Source organism: Asterias rubens, chromosome 6 (genome assembly GCF_902459465.1).
Source record: "Asterias rubens chromosome 6, eAstRub1.3, whole genome shotgun sequence".
Lineage (NCBI taxonomy): Eukaryota > Metazoa > Echinodermata > Asteroidea > Forcipulatida > Asteriidae > Asterias > Asterias rubens.
Genome location: NC_047067.1, coordinates 4,762,891 through 4,787,223, shown reverse-complemented (window position 1 = coordinate 4,787,223; position 24,333 = coordinate 4,762,891). Strand labels below are relative to the sequence as shown.

Below are 24,333 nucleotides of genomic sequence, written 5' to 3'. Positions count from 1 at the left end.
AGGCAAACCGAAACCGCCTTTATAGAGGAGTTTCAAATCCGATACTTTGCCCGCGGCTCCACCAATATCAAATAAGAACCATAACAGAAAACAGCAATCGGGTTCAATTTAGGGGCGAATGAACCACCAGTCAACTGCTTGGCATAGGTTTTAAAGGAACACGTTGCCTTGGATTGGACGAGTTGGTCTACTAAAAGCGTTTGAAACCGTTTGTTATGAAATGCATATGGTTAGAAAGATGTTTTAAAAGTAGAATATAATGATCCACACAAGTATCACTCGAAACTGCACGGTTTTCCTTTTACGTCGCGAACTATAACGGTCGGCGATTTATAGGAGTCAAAATTTGGACTCCCATAAATGGCCGACCGTGTTAGTCGACAGGGTAACAGAAAAACCACGCAATTTCTAGGCATATTTGTGTAGATCATTGTGTTCTACTTTTACAATATCTTTCGAACCATATACATTTTACAACAAACGGTTACAGAACGATTTTCAAGGACCAACTCGACCGATCCAAGGCAACGTGTTCCTTGAAAGGCTATTCTTGGAAATCACTTTTTAAATGAATGTAACGAACGGCTTATCTAACAGCCTCATGCTCTCGCTCCTGTATTGTACATAGTTAATTCCTAGTTATTAATTTATTATTTGCTTTTAGTTTTTGTTTTTCTGTATAATTTAATACACTTAAGATTTGTTAAATTTCTATGTACTGTTTAGTTCTCACAATTGTTTTTTTTTCTCAACAAGAGTATGGAATAAATGTGTGTTGAATTGAAAAAATTTTTTTTTTCGAATTCTTCAGACAGTACATTAGTTATTAAAACAAGCAGAGCGGGCCGTCCAGGGAAAGGCGAAAGTTAAAAAAAACCTGTCATAAAAAAAGATGTGTCCTCCCAGACCATGCTCGTAAAAAGGGTACACATTTATATACTCTACATAAACCAGTAATCTAAAATTATAGTGAAAAGTAAAACAAAAGATGGCAAGTAAAAGCATTAAAAACGATATTATGTAAGAACCACCATATTAAAACTAAGGCCCCTATTTGTCAAATGAAAGCAGAAACACCGACCAGACGAGATGCAATGGGGGAAGTTAGTCAAAATGTGGTACAATTAATGGAAAAAAGGAAAGATCGATGCCAGATTGAAACACAGTACTATATATACTAAAAATCTGTGAAACGGAGCCAAACCAAAATGAACTTAGCTGGCTAGATCATCTCGCAAGATGGAACGAAATGTCTGGAATGAATCAAGAATTAACGAGTTTCTTGGTTCTGGTTTAAGTTTAGAAAACGCTTACGGAAAACAAAAACTATTGGTCCTTGATGTTTCATAAAGTTATTTTAAGAATCTGTCTTTAACGAGAAGAATGCTGTTTACAGCCACTGGTCACCACGCACCTTAGATTGTTGAAAACAAAACCCTATGACTGGACCTATATCTTTAGGCGGTCTCGCCCACAAATTTGGCCACTGTGGGGAGTCCGGAGACGCACTTTGTACACCAGACTGCTTGTTTATTTTAAAGGCATTGGACAGTTTGGTAATTGTCAAAGACCAGTTTTTCTCACTTGATGTATCCAAACATACAAACAAAATAACAAACCTGTGAACATTTTGGCTCAATTGGTCGTCAAATTTACAAGAGAATAGTGAAAGAAAAAAACACATTACTTTGTGTGCTTTCACATGCATCAAATAAGATGAAGTCTTTTATTATCTGAGTGAGAAATTAACTCTTTCTCAAAAACTACCTTACCTCAGAGGGAGCCGTTTCTCACAATGTTTTATACTATCCAGTTCTCCATTGCTCTTTACCTAGTAAGTTTGTATGCTAACAATTATTTTTAGTAATTACCAAAAGTGTCAGCGCCTTTAAACGGTGTTTTGGCCGGGTTGTGGGTTTGGTGGTTAAGACCCCATTGGTTAGTGGTTGACTGTACATTGGGGTTTTGTTGATAAACAAATCACTGGCCGAAACCCCGCAAAACATTGAAATATTATCCCTGCACAGCTAATCATTTGGGGCCCTCACATAGTAACAACAACCAAAATAAGAAAAAGTGACAGAAGGCCCGTTAAAAGAGAAAACACATGACTAAAAATGAACAATTTAGGTCTAACATAAAAGCACAATGGGCGAAATTAAACACCAATAGTCGATTGAAGATACACAATAATTTATGAGTTGAAGTCTTTTCAGAAAACTCGGCTTTCGATCAGTATGCATATGATGATGACCGCCATCAGTAGAAAAAAATAAACAAGAAAGCCGAAACTGATTGAGAGGGGGGGGGGGGGGGGAGTCGACTGTTGCACTTACCCTCCTGCATGCATGTATAATAATTTAATCTCAGTTCAAGATCAAATACCACCCACCCTCACTTTGCTAAAACCCTTAGTTCCCTTTTTTGCATTCCCATTCAAACTTAAAATAGTTGTTATAATGGAGTTCAAATCCCCACTATCTTAAGTTATTGCGATACGGTGAGAGGTCTTTACTTAAAGACACTTCAGTTGGATATCTGAAATACTTTGTCTTGAAGTGAAGAAGGGACTATCTTGGAACAAAATATACACCACATTTATGCATATGTTGAGATACACCAACTGTGAAGACTAGTCTTTGAGAATTACCAATAGTGTCCAGTGTCTTTAACTCTTTTGTTGGTTGTATTGTATTGGCTACGCAGTGCGCCACCTTTAGCTTGTGACTTTGGTAATATAGGCCTAGATATGTGATTCCTCACGCCATACATCATGTTCGTCAAAACGGAAGACCACTTCACCTTCATGCATTCCTTAGCGATTCTCTAGCGATTTGGCAGTTGAAACTGTCCTTAATTTTGAAGCATGCGACTTATTTGAACTTACACAATAAGGCATTCGTTTTACCCATTGGCGAAATCAGCAGAGCCGAGTGTAGCCGAGTATACAATGTAGGCGCAGAGAGGCCGCGAAAAACTGCCACGAACTTGAATGATATTCGAGTGGAACGGTTGTCTCTTTAATTCTTGACCTATAGTTACTTTTAGTACGCACTAAAGTAATTTAAATGAGGAGATTTCAAATTTCGCATAAAATAGAATAACGCGACGGCTCAAATGGCCTGCAAGGTAAAGCGCTTTATGCACAAAAAGACACCGAGTCTCAAGATGGTCGTATCTCGACTCGAGATCAGAAACTGACCCAATCTAAGGGAACATTTCGGAGTGAGAGGATTAACTGTTTACCCCAACCACATTTCCCATGTTAATTAGTGTGCCCTTCCTTGATTGAGTACAAGTTCCCGAAGCTCAGTCAGGTCATTCGACAAGGTCCCCCTTGCTCTACATTTAGGGGAAGGGGAAAGAAGTGGATGTCTTCACTTTGGGTAAGAAGGACCCTGGAAGTAGAAATAACGGCCGGACGGTTACTTTGAGTCCTCAATTAATGGTTATAGCTCAATGGTAAAATTAAGCAGGCGTGAGTCGCGTGACTGGAACAGCGTTTTAGGCCTGTCCTGCAAGCTTTGGTGTGTGTGATTAGACCATGAGCGAGCTCTATGATTAGACTCGCCAAGGGTTCCCCCGACATAATATAATTTGTTTACATTATACGGCTGTTTGGAATGAACAACACTCATCACCATCTTCTCACAAGGGAGGGGGGGGGGGTGGCATTGATGGAATCAAAAAACACGTCTTCAAACCGCAAATCAAAAACCACACGCAGTGAGGAAACTTCTAACCACTGGTATGCGGTGAATCATGCCTCAACAACGGCCTTTGCCAACGGCGGGCAACAGTGACCCTCCATACCCGTCACGCGGGGGGTTTTAACTGGTGGGGGTACCCCGGTCTCAGGGGTGACAAGGAGGGGTGGGGGAAAGTAAGAATCTCTTTTTTCTTCGAAGGAATGACTTGTTGTCTCACAACTGATCGTATCAATCAACATAAGGAAATCCTGGTTATCTTAACCTTGACTCGGGATCGTGCATTGTACACGATCCTCGTGTATAATCCAAGAGGGTTGAGGTAACTTTAGAGTCTCACGCAAGCTTATACAGACACCAAAATAGAAATAGTTATCTTGCTATGAAACGAACCACTCCAGTCCTTGTAAAGTGACAGACGACAAGAGGAGTTCTTGTTAAATTCGTGTTGATTACGAGGCAGCATTCAGCACGAAGTGTATTTTAAAGACAGCGAACACTATTGGTAATTACTCAAAAAAAATTATTAGCATAAAACCTTTCTTGGTGACGAGTAATACGGAGAGGTTGATGGTATAAACCATTGTGAGAAACGGCTCCCTCTGAAGTGCCATAGTTTTCGAGAAAGAAGTAATTTTCCACGAATTTGATTTCGAGACCTCAGATTTAGAATTTGAGGTCTCGAAATCAACCATCTAAACGCACACAACTTCGTGTGACAAGGGTGTTTTTTTCTTTCATTATTATCTCGCAACTTTGATGACCGATTGAGCTCAAATTTACACCGGTTAGTTATTTGATGCATATGTTGAGATACACCAACTGTGAAGGCTAGTCTTTGAAGTGTCCGCTGCCTTTAAAGGCCTTTAAAGGCAGCGGACACTTTTAGTAATTACTCAAAAAAACTGTTAGCAAACAAACTTACTCAGTAACAAGCAATGGAGAGCTGTGAAAGTTAGCAACATTGTGAGAAACGGCTCCCATTGAAGTAACGTAGTTTTTGAGAAAGAGGTAATTTCCCACCCAAGTATTAAAAGAAGGGCTTGAAGACCTTTTTTAAGCATCTGAAAGCACACACATTTGAGTACAAGAAGGGTGTTTTTTTTCTTTACTGATTTTCTTGCATTGAGGCAAATTCACAGAGATACACTAAAAGGTGTCAAGTGCTTTTCGTTTGGAAACGTCACCACCATGTTTTAAAACTCGTTCGGAAAACATTCTTTTTAAAATGTTGGCAAAACTATATCGGGCGATTTAACTTATCCGGATATTTATTTTGCTGTCATTGACCTTATGCCAACGGGAAATAGTCGGGTGGTGGCAAAATAAATAAAAACCAATACAGGAAAATGATTTTTGTTTTTAAAAGGAAGTATTTAATACCTGTCTGGACAGACATTGCGTAGGCAGCAGTCTCTCCGAGTCGAACTATTACGAAGAAATTGTTCCGAAAATACGAAACATCCGGAACCTATACCACAACCTCCTGGGCCGTGCAACCCACACCCTCATCACACTGGGCTAAAGGTGCCAACAACAAGTTGGAGAAGAAAACAAAAGCATTTTAATGTACAAACAAAACAGCCAGGTAAAACAGGTGTTTAGTGAACGTTCTTAATCACATTTGATTTCGCGGAAGGGGTATGGGTGTTTGGGTAAGCCCGGTGCTTTCTTTTTGAAGAGGGCATCAAGGTGTTTTCTCCTTGATATAGGCACCTCTATAATGAAGACATTATTGTGAATTTCTTCTGGAACATTTCACGAGGCACCAAGGTTATGACTATAAAGGGACAAGTGCCTCCGTTGCCTTGTGTTGTATCAGGCCTGTTGTGTTGTGTATTGTGGTGTAAGGACTTGTGGAGTATTTTTCTACCCTATTGCAATATAAGTCGCAGTTGGAGTTATTATTTTTTATTGAAGTGTTTTTTCTTGGCAAATAATTACGGAATTTTGCGAAAGTGAGACTTTGTCTTGACCCTCCCAGGTGCGTCTTTACACCACCCAGGTCTCTCCTGCCTGTGGGAATATTGCATTTTCAAGACGATGTAAGGTTTGCTAAAACTCTAACCTTGACCGATGTCCAATGACGTTCAGTGATTTACCACCACCCCCTCCAGCTTCACAGAAAGGGATGACGTTCTGTTAATATTTGCCCGGTAGTAATCGTTAAAAGGTCTGTCTCTATCGGCAAGATTCAATGAATGATTAGGTACACTTCCCGGTTAGTCCCTAATATTTCCCAATTCGGAATGAAAATCTTGAATTTGTAAATAATATTCGATGGGCCCACATGAAGATGGGAATAGAACAAGGGTCAGCTCTCGATCTATGGTCCTTTTCGAAACCACGGCTTCGGCTTTGGATTCGACTTCAGGCTCCGTCCTCTCGTCTGAAGCCCTGAGCACAGACAAAGCACGCGCAATTCTCAAAACAACTACTGTTACTGTGGGGCCAAGCTAGCCTGAGCCGAATCTGGAGCCGAAGCCGTGGTTTCGAAAAGGGCCTATGTATAGAAGCGGTATCATTTTATGGCTAGAGCAACCCTTGCTCTACCGTAAGATGGGTTTACCCCAGTCTTTCTACATTTTAGGTAAGACATACAACAAGATAATTATTGAGTTTTCTGACCCAATTTAATTTCCTACAAAGTCTATAATGCAGGTCACATCCTGGTCGTTCAGATTTCTCTGAATGCAAGTTTTCAAAGCCGGGAAACTGTAATGTGAATCAGTTTTGTTTTTATTCATGGTTCTTTTGAATTTCATTTATTAATAACTTCGTAAAAGCTACCACTGGATATAGTTTCACCACGTTTCCTTCCCACTTTGCAAAAAAGGAAAACCTGCCACAGATATAACTCTAACCCTCAGAGTGAATCCCTTAATGCATCTACCGGCAACAACCAGCATATGAAGTTCCTGTATGAACAGAATAGGAATATCATACCTTGACCCACTTCCTTCAACGTCTTGATTTCCCGAGATATGCTGGTGGGATCCGGGGGTGAATTTTTGACGGGCATCCTGTAAAAACAAAAGGCGTTTCCTCAGAAACCTGTAAACAAATTCCTACCGACTTTCCTACCAGACAACAACAAGTGTAAACAACAACAACAACAACAACAACAATACAATGCCCACCGTTCTTATTGTCTGCACACCATTCTATATTAGAAACGATTTCCCAATCGACAACGTAATTATTTTAAAACTTATTTAATGTTTCATTCCTTGCTTCATGCCACTCTCTCTTCGCTCTTAAACCGTTTAGCAATTTCTCAAAAACTATTTCTTTTTAAGAATTATAATATCAGCAGGAAGTTTTCCACCATAACCATCTTTATAAAGGTTGGCTTATGTGCAAATCTGTAAACATTTATACGTTCAATCTTAGCAATGTTTGTTCACACCTTTGGAGACCAATACGAAGTGACTATTATGAGTGCACTATAAACGTTGATTTATAAACGTCCATAAATATCATTATGTCTATTATTATCCTTTTCACTGATATCAGATAACAAAATGTGACTGTCAGTTGAACTGGGAGTGTGTGACTGAAAACAACATCCCACCACAGGCGCGCCACATTGTGTTGTTAAGGATCCTTGTTTGTTTTCTTAAAGTCTCTAGTGCTGGCAAAACTGGTGGGCGAAATATCAATTAAACTCCGCACCCGAACTCAGCTATCACAAGGTTGCTGTGGAGATGTTTGTTACATAGGATCCATATCAGTTTTGGGAAATAAAATAAAACACAATTATCATAGTTTATAACCTTAAAGGCGAACTATACCTGTGTTTTTTGGAGTTCGATTGTACTAAAACTTTTAAAATGTAAAAATACTACGAAGCGAAGACCGGATGTGTCTTATTCCATAGCCGTTAAGCAGAAAATACTGCTGAAGAAATTTCTCTGCTAAGCAAACAATTAAGCGGGATATCACTCACGACAGTGTAAACTTTATGAAATTTTGGCTGGAAGCGTTTCTGCTATAGGCAAGTGTTTGTGCTACAGACTAGCTCATCTAGTACCGATAATGAATGTTGGAAACTCACAGTTTTTAACACTTTTTGACCCCATTTTGACCCCTAGGCGAGGGCGCCCTATTCAAATGACGTCATGTGCATAAGGTCTAATCCCTTATGATAACTTGTATTGTGCACAGATTTGCTTGCGAAGGAGCAAACAGCAATCAATCTGAAATCCAAGGTTGAATACCGTAAGGTAATGTTAAGGGGTAGGGACACTGAACGGTCGAATTGTTTGTCAGTTTTTGTGGGACGACCTTAACTTTTTGAAGGCAACCTAATTTACGACGGAATCTTACTTAACAGCTTATCTCCAAGATGTGCAGATTAATGTATCGGGCAGTTCCATGCAGGCCTTATTTCCTGACTTGAGTTAACATTCAAGGATAGTTTCCCCCTTTTTAGATGAGAGCGCACACCGACTCACCATTCATGGGGAGCCGGGAAGCGCATGTCCCCGTTGGCCATGTAGGTCGAAACCCGTCGGTGTCCCAGCAGCCGTCTATAACGTAATGTCCAATGGAAAGAAGTGACTCTGACCACAGTTTGACCTGGCCGTTGTAATCAAAATAACTTTAAAGTTGACACAAAATCCTGGAAATGTTTACCACATGTGAAGGTTTTTTTTCTTTTATGTTTTTTTTGCTCGTTAGAGTTTTTTCTATTTAGATAGCATCAGTGTTTTTTATTTACAAAATATAGAACTTTGGGAAACTAAGCATTTCTCAAACCCAAGGCAAATCGTTTAATATTCTTTTCAGTTGAGTAGTCATTTTACAGGCGATGACCCTCAACAATTGTTTAGCATTGTAAAGCTTAATTTATAGTCTACAACAGTAAACCATTTAACACAAATTCCCCTTGATACGATGTCTGGCGCCATTGATCATCTATACAAATAGTTGGCTTGCATTGGACTTCACTGGAAGTGGAATAAGGAGAGTTGACTTCAACTTTACAGTTGAATACCGTGACCAAACCCTTTTTTTACTCTCATAAAAGACCAGTGAGCCATGAAAAGGGGCTAGAAAATAGGAGTGTAATCTCACAAATTCATCTACAAAATACCACTCGTTTTTAAATTCCACTTAAAGTATTAATTACTCCAAACAAGGAAAATATCTCAAGTTGTGTTGTTACTCTGAAAAATACATAGAAAAGAAGGGTATAATCTCACAAATATACTTGTGGATTTTTAATTCATTCTTTCAAATTTATTTACGATTTTTTTTCTAACTATGAACTTTTAACCATTAAAAGGTATATTGAATTGCAATTGTTGCCCTCACATCATCGAACCGACGAATTTTTTCCTTGAATGAAGATCAAAAAGCCTACATACGGTTTGACTGTTTGGCCACAAGATATACCAACACAATTTCAATTCACTTCAAAGGAAGGATGCATGTAATTAAACAATAATTCCAACTGCCTCTTTTTCTGAACGGGCTTTCTTGAAAGATTCAGTTCCCACTTCTTCAAACACACCTGCACCGATTACGCACACAGTTAGTCATTTCTTCAAATGCTGATGGGCCTTTCTTGATGTCTTCAAGTTTCGATGGCCCCTCATCTTGACTCATGAGACAGGGTGTTTCTTGTAATGGGTGTCCCTAGCTTGCCCTCTCCTTAAAGGTTGAGTCAGAGGTTGGTAAATACTAAAATACTGACCATCAAAACTTATTTTGGTGAGGTGTACTAAGGAACTTTGGTGTTTTGAAGCTGTTGGTCTAATATCAACGTGATCGGAGACGAACACATTTCAAACCGTTCCCTGAGATTAATTATATATGCAAATGAACTTCCCACAGCAGCTGTTGGTTTACTATAATAGTAAAAACCCATTTTAACAAAGGATTTATTTCGATTGGGCGATTTTTCACCCGAAAACATTTGAATCTAAGAAACGCATGCATATAGAGTGTTCTCATCAGACTTCTGAATGTTGTGACCGTTCGCAGGTTGAGGTTGGCACCCAGTTTACTTTCACCTCACTATAAACGTGGAATGATTTGACGTTTTTGTGAAAATATCATTTTTATTGTGAAAAATAAATAAGCTGGGTGTTTTTCTTCAAAAAGATAGACCGTCACTGTATTCATATTTAACTTTCACAACATGTAACTTTGTTGTATTGTTATCGTTTTTGTTTATAACAATTGTAAGTTAAAATCAGCACCACTTGACAGCCGATAATCTTTGATCAGCAGCGAAAAACATGACGTCTCATATGCCACAGAGAAAGGACCACGGCCTTCTCTTTGCTACAACCAAACCCAATGCCGGAGGGGGGCTGTCATACTTGATAAACTTTTAAAACCATTTCACTGAAGTGTAAAAAATACTCTAAAATCCAATTCAGGGAAGGGTTGGACATTCCTTCAGGTCCGTTGAGTCCATCGGATAAGCTCATCAGAGTGAAGCTCATTGACTATATACATTTGTCCTGTAATTTCAAAAGGCTGACTATTTCAAGTTCATGCTATTTGAAGTAAATCTTTTTGCCTCTCAAGTTGAAAACGTTTCTCCGTGTCACTTTTTTTTTCAGGCATGCCAGTTTTTATAATTACATCATTCCATTCAAACTTACGAGGCGTTTTCGTTTTCGGTCTCTGATAAATTTGCCGAAAATTACCTGAATGTCTAAAATAATGTACGGTCCATTGTTTGAAAGTTTTTACAAGAGAGGTTTAAAAAAAAAATTGGGAGATTCTCAAAATTAACACCACTATGATGATCGTGGTTTTGATTAAACGTATTTCTTGCTTTAATTGACAAAATAAACCCACAGATAAATCATCTTACCGCAAACGTTACAAGGGGTGTAAAACAAATGTACGCCTATACCCACATTTTGTAAAGTAATGTTCTAGCTGTTTGTTTGTAAGTTAATCTGGGTTTCTATGGTTTTCGATCCACCCATGAGGTCTACCTCTTTAAGAACTATGACGAAGGGTTAAGTAATAATCCATATTATCTATGACCCCCATGCCTCTGCGGTATTAGTTTAGCTGCAGTGCACTGGCAATATATATTTAGAAGACCTTCCTTTCCAAATATGGACATCCGGACCACTGGTTGGTATTGGGACTTGAGTTTCGCTGCAAAGTATGTCTATGAATGAGACTCGAAAGTCCGCAGATTAGTTATCATCCCACCCGTCTGGGCTGCCTGTGGTTGGCCGGTGGATGGTCCACGTCATGAATATGCAGTGCTTTCTTCCTATATAACGTCATACGTTCTGACCAATTGACGGGGCAGCCCAGTAACGTCATCTCGTGCCACGACTGCCCATTGGTCGGTTTTCTGTGGACTGGTTAAATATTCAGATACCCCGGTTCTGTATGTGAGTAGACTGAGGAATGTGGCTGCGTATAGCCTTGACTACGGGTAAATGACCAGTAAAGCAAGAAAAGTATTGATACGTGGTTGGCTGGTTTTGACACCTACGTGAACAACAAATACCTTCCGGGGCCATACAGGTGGCTTGACTTCTAGATACTATAAATATAGCTTCACGGTCAGGAACTAGGCATTAGACAGCAGCAGACGAAAGAGTAAACGCAGAAAGCGCGGGAGCACACGAAACTTTTACTATTACTATAAAGACATTTCTTTCTACATCAAGCGAGGCAGTAACTTTTTCAAAGACTTTGACTCAATTTTTAATAACTTCAAAGAAATCCTTTCTACAGCAAGGCAGTACTTTTGTCAAAGACTTTGACTCATTTGCTTGGAAGCAAAATGAGAGGTGTTGCAGTTTTTGTCGCCCTTTTGGCGTGCTCGTTTCTCGAGCTAACGACGAGTAGAGAGGTTGGCCATTACAAAGGAGGATCTATAACGTGGAAAGCAGACGATGATTACCCAAATCATGTAAGTATTGAAGTCTCAGAATGGACCCCTGGGGAACCTCTTATCGGGAGCCTATGTATACATTTCTCTCTCTAGCAAAGGAAACGGCAAATTTAAGATTTGGTTTTCTTCCCGTCACCTAGGTTGAAATATTCTACCGGATGAACTTCAGGCATAGATACTCGAATGGTTACCTGCACGAGGCATGTACCACTCGAGCCATCGATGACCGAACGGAACTGAGTACAGAGGGTGCATTCCGTGTCGATGGTGAGAGAATCAGCTGGGCCAAGTACATCTGCACTGACTACGATGAAGCTATGGACTGGTCTGCAGGATACTACATCATGCCTTACGTATTACCACCGGGAGTAACACGTGTGGATATCAAGTAAGTATCGAGAATATAAAAATATTTTATGCAACATTTTCAACAAGTTTTATAATCACTTCACACAAAAAAAGTTTGATGATAATTATTTTTTTTTTTAAACCAAAATTGAGATCATATTTTTGCCAATTCCAGCGCACACCCGCTTCATACAAAGTGTTTCTAAAATTACTTTAAAAAAAATTGGTCTGTGAGATTTTACTTTTGTCAATTTCACAATAGCAGAAACTAGATGGCTTAAAAAGTAATAACCGTTATCCCCTCTCTCTAAACCGACAGTTTTGAGGAATGTTGCTGGCCGACTAACGTAGCGAACAACGGCAACGATCAGGGTAACGGCAGGGGCTGGAACATGGTTTCCACCATAGATATTACACCGCGCCCAGATACCGGACGACCAAACAGCCCTCCAGTATCAGGAAGTTTCCCCGTCTACAGGCTATACAGAGGATGTAAATACACCAGATACATCAGAGGTAAGACACAAAACAAAAACCATGAGAAAGCAACTATTCATTTACTCGCACCTTGATTTGTATAACAGATAACGAAAATTTTCATGTGTGACAAAGCAATCTTGTAAAGTCACGTCCTATACGTTTTTGATATTAAAAATTTACCTTTAAAAGTTTCAGCTTCATTGGTCGTCATTTTTTGTGTGAAAAAACAGTGAAAATCACAGAACAATGTTTTCAGGAGAGTCGCGTACGTTGTTCATGCTAAAATACTTTTTATGTGAAACTATGTTTCCACTATTTTCTCAAAAACTACAGCACCTCAGCGGGTAATCACCCGAGCAGGTATATCTTTAAACTGTATGTGAATCTGAAAACGTTTGTGTTTTTTATCATACAAAAATTACCCAAACCTTTTAATTGATGTTGATGTTGATGTTGTTGTTGTTGTTGTTGTTGTTGTTGTTTCCTTTAGCTTGGGATGCCGATGGTGATGACATTCGTTGCCGATGGACCGACCCAGCTAGGAATGAATGCAACGCCGATGATGGAGACATTTGTGGGGAGCCTTTTGTTGATTCAGGGAGACGAAAGAGCGGTGCTTTACTTGAGGTAAGCCCTTCCCCAAAGTTGAAATGTTCGCTTGAAGTTTTTCTAAGCATTCAAAATATTAACTTTTAATTAACTTGATATGAGTTTTTTACGTGTAAGTTCGCAATGGTATGTAGCTGTTTGCAAAACATTGGCCAGGCGTTTTGACTCTATCAGTGCCGTTCTCGGAGGCTAACAAATGTTAGTATTTTTACGTCTTGCTGTATATCTGTTTATTTGTCACATTTAATTGTTGTTAGGCCCAACCAACTGTGGTTGGTTTATAAGAGCTGTTTTGTGAGCTTAATGGTTCAGCTGAAAATGGAATATAATTATCAGAATGTTTAATACGGACAAAAAAGAAATCAAACCCAATCAAATCTAATCTAATCTTAACTATCATTTTAATAATTTGTATTCGATTTTATTTATCTCATGATTTTTCAGGACTCTTGCAAAATCACCTTCAACAAGCGCAACCCAGCCGGTACATACGCCGTGGCAGTCATGGTAGAGGACTACGCTCCATCTGATCCTACCACACCGTTGAGCAAGATCCCCGTCCAGTTTCTCATTGAAGTAGTCGACCGTGATGGCAAATGCCGTAAGCCGGAACTTCTTGGCGAGGATGGGACGTGTATCACCATCCCAACCGGTAGAGAGTATTCTATGCCCATCAAGGCTCGCAGCTCGGAACCAGAAGCATTGTGAGTACAAACAATTACTTTTACTTGAGGCTTATTTGACTCTACAAAGCCCAAAAGGGTTCGGGTACTAGTTGTAACACGTCCTCACATTTACATTAAACTTGGTAAAACAATGTCACCAAATAAATACCACAACTGGTAACAACTGGTAAACACATGCTAAAATATTTGTCGTCTCACCGTGACTTGTTTAACTCATTTCTCCAAAAATGCAGCACCTCAGCAGGTAATATTTTAAGGGAAACCTTTTACCATCATTATCTCCAAACCGTGTAAATTTAATGTGAATTTGTGGACATTGTGTTTTGTGTCATACAAAAAGTACCCAAACCCGTCAACAATTGAATTCCTTAAAATCGGTTGTTAGGTATTTTGCAACTAAGCAGCCTCCCCCTTCCACAACGTTAAAACTATCACTTGCAGTTCGGGACCCGGATGATTGGGAGTACATAGCGTGTGAATTTGGCTTTCACCTTGTTACCTGAAATAATATTCCACGAAAACTGGAAGGTCACGAAAACAATGGACTACGACCCTGTGCTTTATTCAAAACGCTGGAGTCATGTTTACCACTTGGCTGGAGAAGAATGAAAAGGCAAAGTGATCCGAATTGTTGACCCAATAAAGAACAAACACCCCTCTCTATCTAAATGTTGACTTAATGTCTCTTTTTATTTCGATCTTGCTTTGTTCCGTGTAAGGCGCTTCACTACCAGCCTCGGGCTTCACGAAGATGCCTTCATTGATATTTGTCCGCTAATCACACTTACTACAATTTGTTACTATTTAAAGGCAGGGGCCTACATATCGAATTCACGCTTTTGAATTGCTCAAGATTTTTCTTCTTCAACAAAACTTTTCTAATAAGTGTGAGTTGAATGTAACTGAACTGTATTTGTTTGTATTCAGCATTACCTCTTTCGAAACCATCAAGCCCTCTGGCGTCCATGCCAGTCCAGTCGGCAGAGTGTATGGAACTTATGATGAATTTTCAGTGACTCTTTCCTGGACACCAACCAGCGACCAGATCGGCCGTCACGTGATCTGTTACGAAGCCGAAGAGAACTATAAATACTCCAGTGACATGGCTTGCGTGTATGTCAATGTTGTTGGTACGTATTTTGAAGCGCTAAGACTTTCTAAAGTATGTATGTAAGCAGTTTGTACAAAATGCAACAAAAAATTAAATACGGCAGCTGAAAAAAGTAACTAAGATTTGAATGGAAATTTTAACTAAAATGTCAAAACTTTGTTGTTACAGATCCAGCTACCCTTGCTCCTCAGATGACTGTTCTCCCGTCTGAATCAGCACCGTCCCCAGGGGCAACTCTTCGTGGAGACACCATTCAAATTACATACAACAAACAGGTAAATAAAGGCTCAAATTGTTGTCATACAGCTTATTTAAGGTGTAAAAACTTCCTGCAAACGGGTAAAACACAAAGTTTTTTAACAACATTGTAACAACTCAACCTAATCTGAATATGTTTTGTTTCAACGAAGATCCGAAAGGCTACTCGACCATCTTACGTCTCCATCTTGGACGCCAGTAACACCCCCATCTTCCGAATCGAGACTACTTCCGAACGAGTGTCCATCATTGGAGCTACCCTTACTTTCTCCCTGCCCTACGATGTTCCATTGCAACGAGGGGGTGTTTATAAAATCCGCGTAGATGAAGGAGCAGTGAGAAGCGGTATGGAGTGTGAAGCAGCGCCCTCTGCGGCAGAATGGGATTTCACTTTTGAGTCTTTCTGTGACGGAGACTACAGACCTTTGGCTGTGGTTCTAGAGGATTCGGTACCAGCTATCGGAGCGGAGTTGAAGGGGAATGTCGTTAGCGTTACGTACAACAAAAAGGTGAGAAGCTTTGGAAACTTGTATCGTAGGTGACTGGATACTTTAGGTTAAAGTAGGCCTACAGTCAGCCCCCATTTTGGTACGAGAGCATGAAACCATGGACAGTGTATAAGTGTATTTTAACTGTTGATTTTTCAGATCTTAAAGCCAGCAGAGAGTAGATTTGTCACCATCTTCAACAGCGCTAACTCCCCCGTCTTTAGAGTCGACACGTCCACACCTGACGTCACCATCGACAGCAGAACACTGAGTTTCGAACTTCCATTGACTCTTCCACTAGAGTTTCAGGGTACATACAGGATCAGAGTGGATGAAGGTGCCGCTGTGAGTGTCAGAGACTGTGACCTAGGGTTAGCTCCAATGATTGAGTGGGATTTCGTGTTTGTGACGTTCTGTACCGAGGATGAGGAGTATGAACCACTGACCGTCCTGCCGACAGAATCACTCCCTTCACCCGGGGAGGACTTAGCTGGACAGACCATCATGATCCGATACAACAAACAGGTAGCTAGAGATTGCAGAAACTTGCTTCATCCTAACCATTGGAACTGTTTGGACCATAAATATAATGCAGGAATTATTTAGTCAAGAAACTAATCAATGTATTATTTTCTTCAGATCCAAAAACCAGCTGACACGGCCTACATCACACTTTATGACGAGTTCGATATCCCCTTTCTCCAAGTCGACGCGTCCACTTCAGAAGTTTCGGTTAACGGAAACACGCTGAGCTTCTCTCTTTCTACGAGTCTTCCATTTCAATTTGGGGGTGGTTATAAGATCCGTGTAGACGAAGGAGCCGTGATGAGTGCCCAAGACTGTGACTTAATAGCGCCCCCTATGACCGAGTGGGAGTTTGGTTTTATCACTTTCTGTGACTTTGATGGGGAGTACGAGCCCCTTGATGTTCTGCCAATGGAGTCAACTCCTGCGCCTGGAGAAAGTCTCAGTGGACGAGTTGTGACAATCAGTTACAATAAAGAGGTAAGCAAATCGGTTATCAATCAAGTTAGTTCATGTCAATGGTTGAATAACACATCATTCATTTGTTAAATTTTCAAGTTTCAGAGAACCAACAACTTTGGAAAGAAGTAACGAATCAAGGCATTCCATTCGTGTATTGTGGAACATCGTTGTGATACAAATCACAATTGGAAAGAGCTTCCTTTTTATCGATGACAGTGCCTTCTTCATGATATGTTGATTCTAATTTCCTTCGTTAGATCAAGAAGCCATTGAGACCAGCTTACATCTCTCTCCGTGATACCTTCGACTCTCTACTCTACCAAGTTGACGTCACCTCACCGTACGTCACCATCGTTGGTGGTAGCTCACTCAGCTTCACCTTACCGTTGACTCTACCTCTTCAGTTTGAAGACACCTATAAGATCCGTGTAGACGAGTGGGCAGTGGTCAGCGCTCAGGACTGCGACCTGTCCAGACCTGAAACGGCTGAATGGCGATTCACCTTCCTAACATTCTGCCAAGATGGCGGCGATGGTTTCGAACCGCTCGTCGTCGTGCCGTTGGACTCACTGCCCCAACCCGGTGGAAACATCTCTGGGGATGTAATCAGAATTCAGTACAATAAACCGGTAAGTTTTCATAAAGTTCTCATAATATTGCAGTGGGAGACTTTGGGACGCTAGGTGGCAGCAGACTTGCCAGGTAAATTTCCTTTGGTTACGTCGTTCTGAGCATGAGCACGTTGCCGAGAACAATGGATTTCACCAAGTTAGTCTGCCGCCACCAAGCGTCCCAAAAGTGTACCGTTCACTCCCTTAATATTTATTAATATGCTCACCTCTGATAAATGACGTCATCATAGCCATTAACAACACAAAACAATGAACTCAACACTCGTTAAACAATGAACTCAACACTCGTTTTTTTTTAAACAGATCCAGAAGGTTACGTCACTTGCCCACGTCACGATACTGAACTCCGACGAAGTAGCTATGTACAGGGTGGATACTTCGTCGGATGCCGTCACAGTCAACGGCAGTTCGCTGTCGTTTTCCATCCCGGTGGCGGCAGCAATCCTTTACGGTAGGGACTACAGAATTCAAGTTGATGTTGGTGCGGTAAAAAGCGCACAAAACTGCGATGTCAGGATCCCAACTGGTGCAGATTGGCGGTTTAGGCGTACAGGTAAGTTTGACAAGAAACTAGGATTAGCTTTAAACACTTGTTAACATCTTTGTTTGTTTCTTTGTTTGTTTGTTCCTGTTAAGGGAACTCGTCAAACTCTCACAAGGTGAAACAAACGCAAAGTTGCAACAACCAAATCTCTCTCAAACAAACATTATGAATAATATGAATTGCATAAACCTAGAAACTATGATTCAGTATAGACGACACTACTTACTCTGCTCATTGTGAAATCAGTGGCTGGTTGTGGGATTCGAACCCATAACCTTGTAAGACAAGTCATGCTGTCTAACCACTGGCTGACCAAATTATCTTTGGCTGAACGTCATTCGCTCTAAATTTTCTACAACTAGAGTGCATACAGATTCTGAATACTTCTGTTCCTGAGGAATTTTAAGTTATCTTAATATTTCTCCCCAAAACAGGTCGTCTGCTGCCAGCAAATATAAATGAGATGACAAAATTTCAACCAACGGCAAACGCGGATTGCAGGGAGAATTTCATGCAGACCTTCGTGTCGAAACGTCTGGTGGGTGACATTGACCCCAAAGCAATGTACCTCAACGACCGTAACTGTACTGGGCGCGACTTCAACAGGACACACTACGTCATCGGGACGTCATATGACGCTTGCAAGACGACAACGAGGGTAAGCATCTTAACAATTAAGTACAATGCAGTTAGTTCATATGCAGTTGTTTGTAAGACTTTTAAGTCAAATACAACAATGTCTGCACTTGCCAATACTGAATCTCCGCGGAATATAAGGCGAGACAAGTTCTCAAAATAGCATAATCTACCTATCTATACACTTGGTGTTACCGCACACTAAATATACATTGATACCTCACCATTCAATATGCCTTAAATCCCAGATAGGATCTTAAAAGTTTTCCTTTTTTCCCTTACAGGCTTCAGAAAAAGGAAACTTTCTGGCGTTTGAGAACGTGGTGTACATTCCACCCAAGCCTTACACACCAGGCAGCGAGATCACACGAAATCACTTCATTGAAATCCACCTGACCTGTCACGTGGATGCTTCAAAGGTCGGCTACTTGTCCTTTGACCCCAACGTCACCACCATCGTCTACTACGAGCAAGGCTATGGTAACTTCAATTTCTCCCTAAGGATGTACGAAGACGAGAGCTACTCAAGGGCTTACAACTCGAAGGAGTTCCCCGTTGGAGTTCAGTTGAAACAACGCATGCACTTCGAGGGGCGTGCCACCTGTGACGGCAACTGTGACCTCATGATTGACAGCTGCTGGGCCACACCCACCACCAATCCATTTGACGCTACCAGGTTCGAGTTTATTACCAATGGGTAAGTCAAGTCCATTTTGTGAACTGGATTCACACTGGGTCCATCTTTTCGAAATCTGATATTTTTTTCTTCCGAAATAACTGTCAAAGAGAATGTAACTATTTCTCACTTGTGAATTATTGCATTATCTCCATATTATCGGGATGTAAACGTGCAGATGACTGAAAAGCAATTATTACTTAAAGTGGGACCCTGATGATGTTACCCCTACTGGTGAATCTATTGTAACTATTTTGTTCTCTATTTTGTTCCACCAGATGTCCAATTGATGACACAGTTCGACTCTTGACTCCACCTTCAAGGAAAACGGAGCGATTCGTCATCGACTCATTTGCCTTCTTAGGAGATAACATCCATGGATTGGTAAGTCTAGAAACTACACTTTTAACAACTGACAACTTAAGAAAAGTTCGTATGTCGATTTATTTAAATGAGCTGCGCTGATCTAATCTTAATAATTTATCATTTTAAGTGAACCGCAAACAAGTATCTCAGCACACTGCACATTTGTACTAAGTTAAAAGGTTAAAAGAAACATGTTTAAATTAAGGTAAACAACGACTTTCACAATCAGAACGAAACAATGCGATTTCACTTTAAATATGACTTAAAAGATCCATAGCTACTGACAGAATACTGGCTGCACTACTGTTTGATGAAAGATGGTTCCATGGTGAGCAACAACAGAGAATGCTCGAATACTACAAGATTAATAGTCATTATTATAATTCAAAGGTTGTGGTTTCAGTCGAATCTCACTACACTGCCATCTCATGGTGCTAATTAAATGAATTTATACTTTAAAATGTGTAGGTGTACGTGCACTGTGACATGAGAATATGTGACGTCAGCGACCCCAACTCCAAGTGCACTGTGGGATGCAGCCCAAGAAACCACTCCCCTCAGGTACATGACGTCATTCCCCCATTCAGCCGCAGACCAACCAGCAGAGGTGACGTTCCAGAGTCTGTAGCTAGTCCTGACGTCGGTCACCCTTACATCCATAGACCAATCAGAGGCAGAGGCGACGTTCCAGAAACAAGATGGAGACGTGACGTCAGCCAAGCTGGATCCTCTTCAGGTGCTTACCCAAGCACCGGAGGCCAGCTTAGATTTACAAATGACCAAGGTAACGAGGGCGCCCTTTCTCATAATTGACTTTGGAATGTCACTTTCCCCCACATTCAAATCTTCATAAGATCGTATAAAAGTAACAAGTTCGAGGAAACTCCATGTTTGGGCCATTAGTAAACTCTTAAACTGAATCAATTACTATAAACTGTATAACTATTTATTCATTGGCTTGACAAACCGATTGGCCACAATGTTTACACTCTCAGAGCCAGTCCAAGAAAAGTGTTAAAATTGCCGTAAACGGCTTCACTCTTTAAGCCACTCTCTGATTAAAATTCAGCTTTCATCTCCATTATTCTTTTATTTACGAGCTTAGATACGAAACACCTACACAATTTAAACAAAACAAATTGAATTCTTTTGACTTTCAGATGTCCGGCCACAGCCAGCTAGAAGCCTAATGTCAGCCAATGCAGACGCCATACAAATCGTCATGTTAGGAGCCATCATACTTCTGTTGCTTATTCTGGTCGTCATGCAATGTAGGCGGGTAGGATCGACGGCTGGAGGAAAGGGAGCTATTGCTGATGTTTAGTAACAAGCTGAAAATGTATTGTTTGAATTGACGTATATTTTTATACTGGGAAGGACATAGAAAAAGAAGTACTGTCGTCGTTATTTGACAAAAACTTGATTTTTAGAACCGTTTACAGATCATACCCTTTGAATTTTGTCCCACTGTGCAATAGGTAAGAATATGAAAAATATGCTTACATTTTTAGATATCTAAAAATCATAAATCAATTGGGTTACGATATTTATTGTTTTAAATAACGTGTTCATGTATTTCAAATTCGTTTCCATCTATTCAGACGTATTTTTGATAATTTGCTAAATGTTTGAGGTATACCAATGATTCAGGTATCGGTATTGATGTATAATAGTTTAGGTACCAGCGGTTGAAGGTACACATGATTCTGTACAATAGGGCTCAGTGGTTGATGTCCAACAAGTGCACGTTACAGAGGTACTTGGCACAATTTCATAAAACTGTTATTCAACCCGAAAATACTGTTTGGCAAAGTTGCAACAATGTAAACTTTATGGAATTTTGACTTCTAACCGGTTTCTGCTAGTTAAGCATGATTTGTAGGTGCTTAGCAAGTGTGTATGCTTACGACAGGATTTATAAAATTGGGCCCAGGTTTATGTATCTATGATTGAGGCAGAATAATTCAGATACTGCCGCTTTAGAAGCCTGCACGATGGTCTAAATACAAATCGTTCGGTACTAATTTTACAGGTACCAATGGTATCAACGGCTCTTGTACTAAAAGTGCAGGTGCCATTTGTGCAGGTGTTTGAGATAAAATTGTTCAGATACAGCTGATTCAAAACCTGCCCGATGGTTTAGATACAAATAGTTCGATAGTTATTTTCCAGGTTCCAATGGTTCAGGTATTAACAACTTGTGTACTAAAAGTACAGATACCGATGTCTCAGGATCTTTTATTGATGAAGGTATCATTGGAGTTCAGATACCGCTGGTTTAGTACCTGTCCGATCTTAACGTACAAATGGTTAGGTACTGATAGTACAAGTACCAATTGTTCAGGTACCAACGGTTAGGTACTAAAGTACTGATACCAATGGCTTAGGCACCGACTTTCATGAACAATTGTTATGTACAAAATTGTACTTTGTATGATTTGACGGTTAAAATTGCTTGATTTGAATAATTTTGTTCTTTTGATGCTATTTATTTCCTTTGTCAAAACGAAAAGGTGCTGCATATTTATTCAAAGTAAAATATGAATTCAGTATTTGTTTTTGAAGATATGTGTATAAAATTCGTCAGTGTAAGTATTTTTAATAGTTCATATTCAATTAGTTTTAAATAGTTCTGTTAGTGGTGGATGTTATACGTGGTATTATTATTTTTCATAATTACTACAAGTGGTGATGCCAATCAATGCAATATTAGTGATATTAATGTGATTTACCTCTTCGGTTTATTTCATAATTGCATGTATTCTATTATTATTAAATCATTGTATGCATGTTGCAAAAGATATTCCGCTATTTGTATGTTTCTAATAAAACAAAAACCTTTGAAAAAACAACAGTACTAATTGTTAAAAGTTTATTCGGCTAGAAAAATACCATCTCCTGAAATCACGGATCGAAGTGCCTGTATTGATGGAAATTCTGTGCCCCACCCCCCTTGGAGATTCAAGTGTGTGTCCCCCCCCCCCACCCCCCTTACGTCAAATTGTGAAATTTGAAGCGTCGGCCGACCATCGTTTTAAAAGCACAGGGGTGGATTTCACAAAGGTAGTCCTAACTTAGGACTAGTCCTAGGCAATGCTAAGAGATATGACCAGTCCTAAGTTAGGATGAGTTACTGGTCCTAACTTAGGACCAGTCCTATCTCTTAGCATTGCCTAGGACTAGTCCTAAGTTAGGACTACCTTTGTGAAATCCACCCCAGGACACCTACAAATGGTAATTGTCAAAGAAGGCCAGTGTTCTCACTTGGATTATTGCGTACATCTACGTTATATAGGATCAAAACAATCGGACGGTTCAAAAACCATAGGTAGATGTGGCCTTTTGAAAAAAAAACGTCAGCCTTAGACCTACACATTTTAAAATTCCAAACGTCAAATCATCAAAGTTTGCTCATTTTCAACATCAATATTTGTGATAAATCACAACACAAGCAGTCATTGAACCGAAACTCTGAAACACAAGAAGCCATATTTTAATTGGTTTATTTGTTGTCCTTGCGGGCAGACATGTTGTGTGCTAAGGGGGTGGTTAATCAAACCCAGTCCATAGACCGCAAATAGTTTGACCTAGTCTGGCTGTGACATCCTTTATTGGTGTTAATTTCACAGCGGAACATGAAGAAATACCGCAGAGAGTTACAAGGCAATCATGGTGATGATGGCATCCTTGACCGAACGATGGACAACTGTTTGGCAAACAGGGGGTGGAGGTTGATGACTCCCAGTACAAGGTTGACAGTCTGTGCGGTCAGATATATAAAGCGCTGTACACATTTTCCTTTTGCAAAGAAGGATCCCCCGGAAAAAAACCCAACCCCTCTAAATAATCGTTAAGATTCCAAGCACACAATGAATACAAAACAGGGGGTACATCATTATATCCAGCACCGAAGTGAAAGAGGTGTCTATTGAATATAAAAGAAATTACTCCCTCTACGATTTAATTAATTAGTTTATTTATATAATTTTTTTTTAATTATACGTTTCTTGACAAAGGTGCTATTGTAAGTATGGGGAGAGAGTGTGAGAAAATGATCACTTGTTGCAAGAATGTGATGTGTTTTGCCTCGACGAGGGTTAATTAGAAATGACACGTCGCCAGTGGTCATCACTTCCGGTATAAACTTTCATACAAAATATATCTGTTTTCTGTTATGGTAAAATGGTCTCAAGAAAGTTGAATCATCAGAGGGCGCATAGAAGACGAAATTTCTGCACACTAAATTATTCGAAGTATGGAGGACAGAATCTCGGGAAGAGGGGTTGATTCTCCTGCCACACGGGCCGTTCCAAAGATGGCATAACGTTTTGAGTGTAGTTTTAGCCAAAGACACCAGATTCTTCTAATTCTCTGATAAGAAGACTTGGTCTATGACGAACGTAAAGAAGCCAAGTTCAATTAAAACCTAGATATTCAACTCCAGTGGGTTTCTGGAGTGAAGCAATGGACCAGTATTTGCGAAGTTGGCGTGGCTATAGTATAAGAACCACAAAAATGTGGACAGTGATAGAGTCTCTGTCCTTACTCTATGATATTACGTAATGAACCACCTGGGCGTGACGATGGCTGGTTGGCCATAATGGAGGAAGAAATTCCTTCCTTCATGGTCCTCCATGGCCATACACTAGCCCTGGTAGCATGGCTTATGTAAACGTAGGAGTCGAACCTGGGCTAGCCATATTCATCAGCCACGCGGCAGTGTTTCTGACAGAACCAGGCAAGAACCATTATTTGTCCTCATTTCGGAGTGCAATGCGTTACGATTCAACTTGGAAATGTACGCATCAGGTAAGACGGTACATCACTGTATTATTCGTTTATTTGGGGAGTCAATGTCCTATTTCTGACTACATGATTATACCATAGAAGTGTTCTGTGCAGGATTCGATCTAGTCTTGG

The 24,333-nt window shown here is 40.1% G+C and overlaps 1 protein-coding gene across 1 annotated transcript; it reads left to right on the top strand.

Annotated features, from left to right (window-relative positions):
* The first annotated feature begins 11,481 nt into the window (after window positions 1-11,481).
* LOC117291707 lies at window positions 11,482-22,096 on the top strand. Its single transcript, XM_033773559.1, has 18 exons — window positions 11,482-11,610; window positions 11,733-11,980; window positions 12,260-12,456; window positions 12,911-13,047; window positions 13,474-13,733; window positions 14,643-14,845; window positions 14,995-15,101; window positions 15,237-15,593; window positions 15,732-16,097; window positions 16,212-16,577; window positions 16,817-17,188; window positions 17,495-17,744; window positions 18,170-18,393; window positions 18,656-19,068; window positions 19,326-19,431; window positions 19,882-19,974; window positions 20,035-20,206; window positions 20,592-22,096. The coding sequence occupies exons 1-18, from the start codon at window positions 11,482-11,484 to the stop codon at window positions 20,735-20,737; spliced, it is 4,146 nt and encodes a 1,381-aa protein (XP_033629450.1). The 3' UTR covers window positions 20,738-22,096.
* The last annotated feature ends 2,237 nt before the right edge of the window (window positions 22,097-24,333 follow it).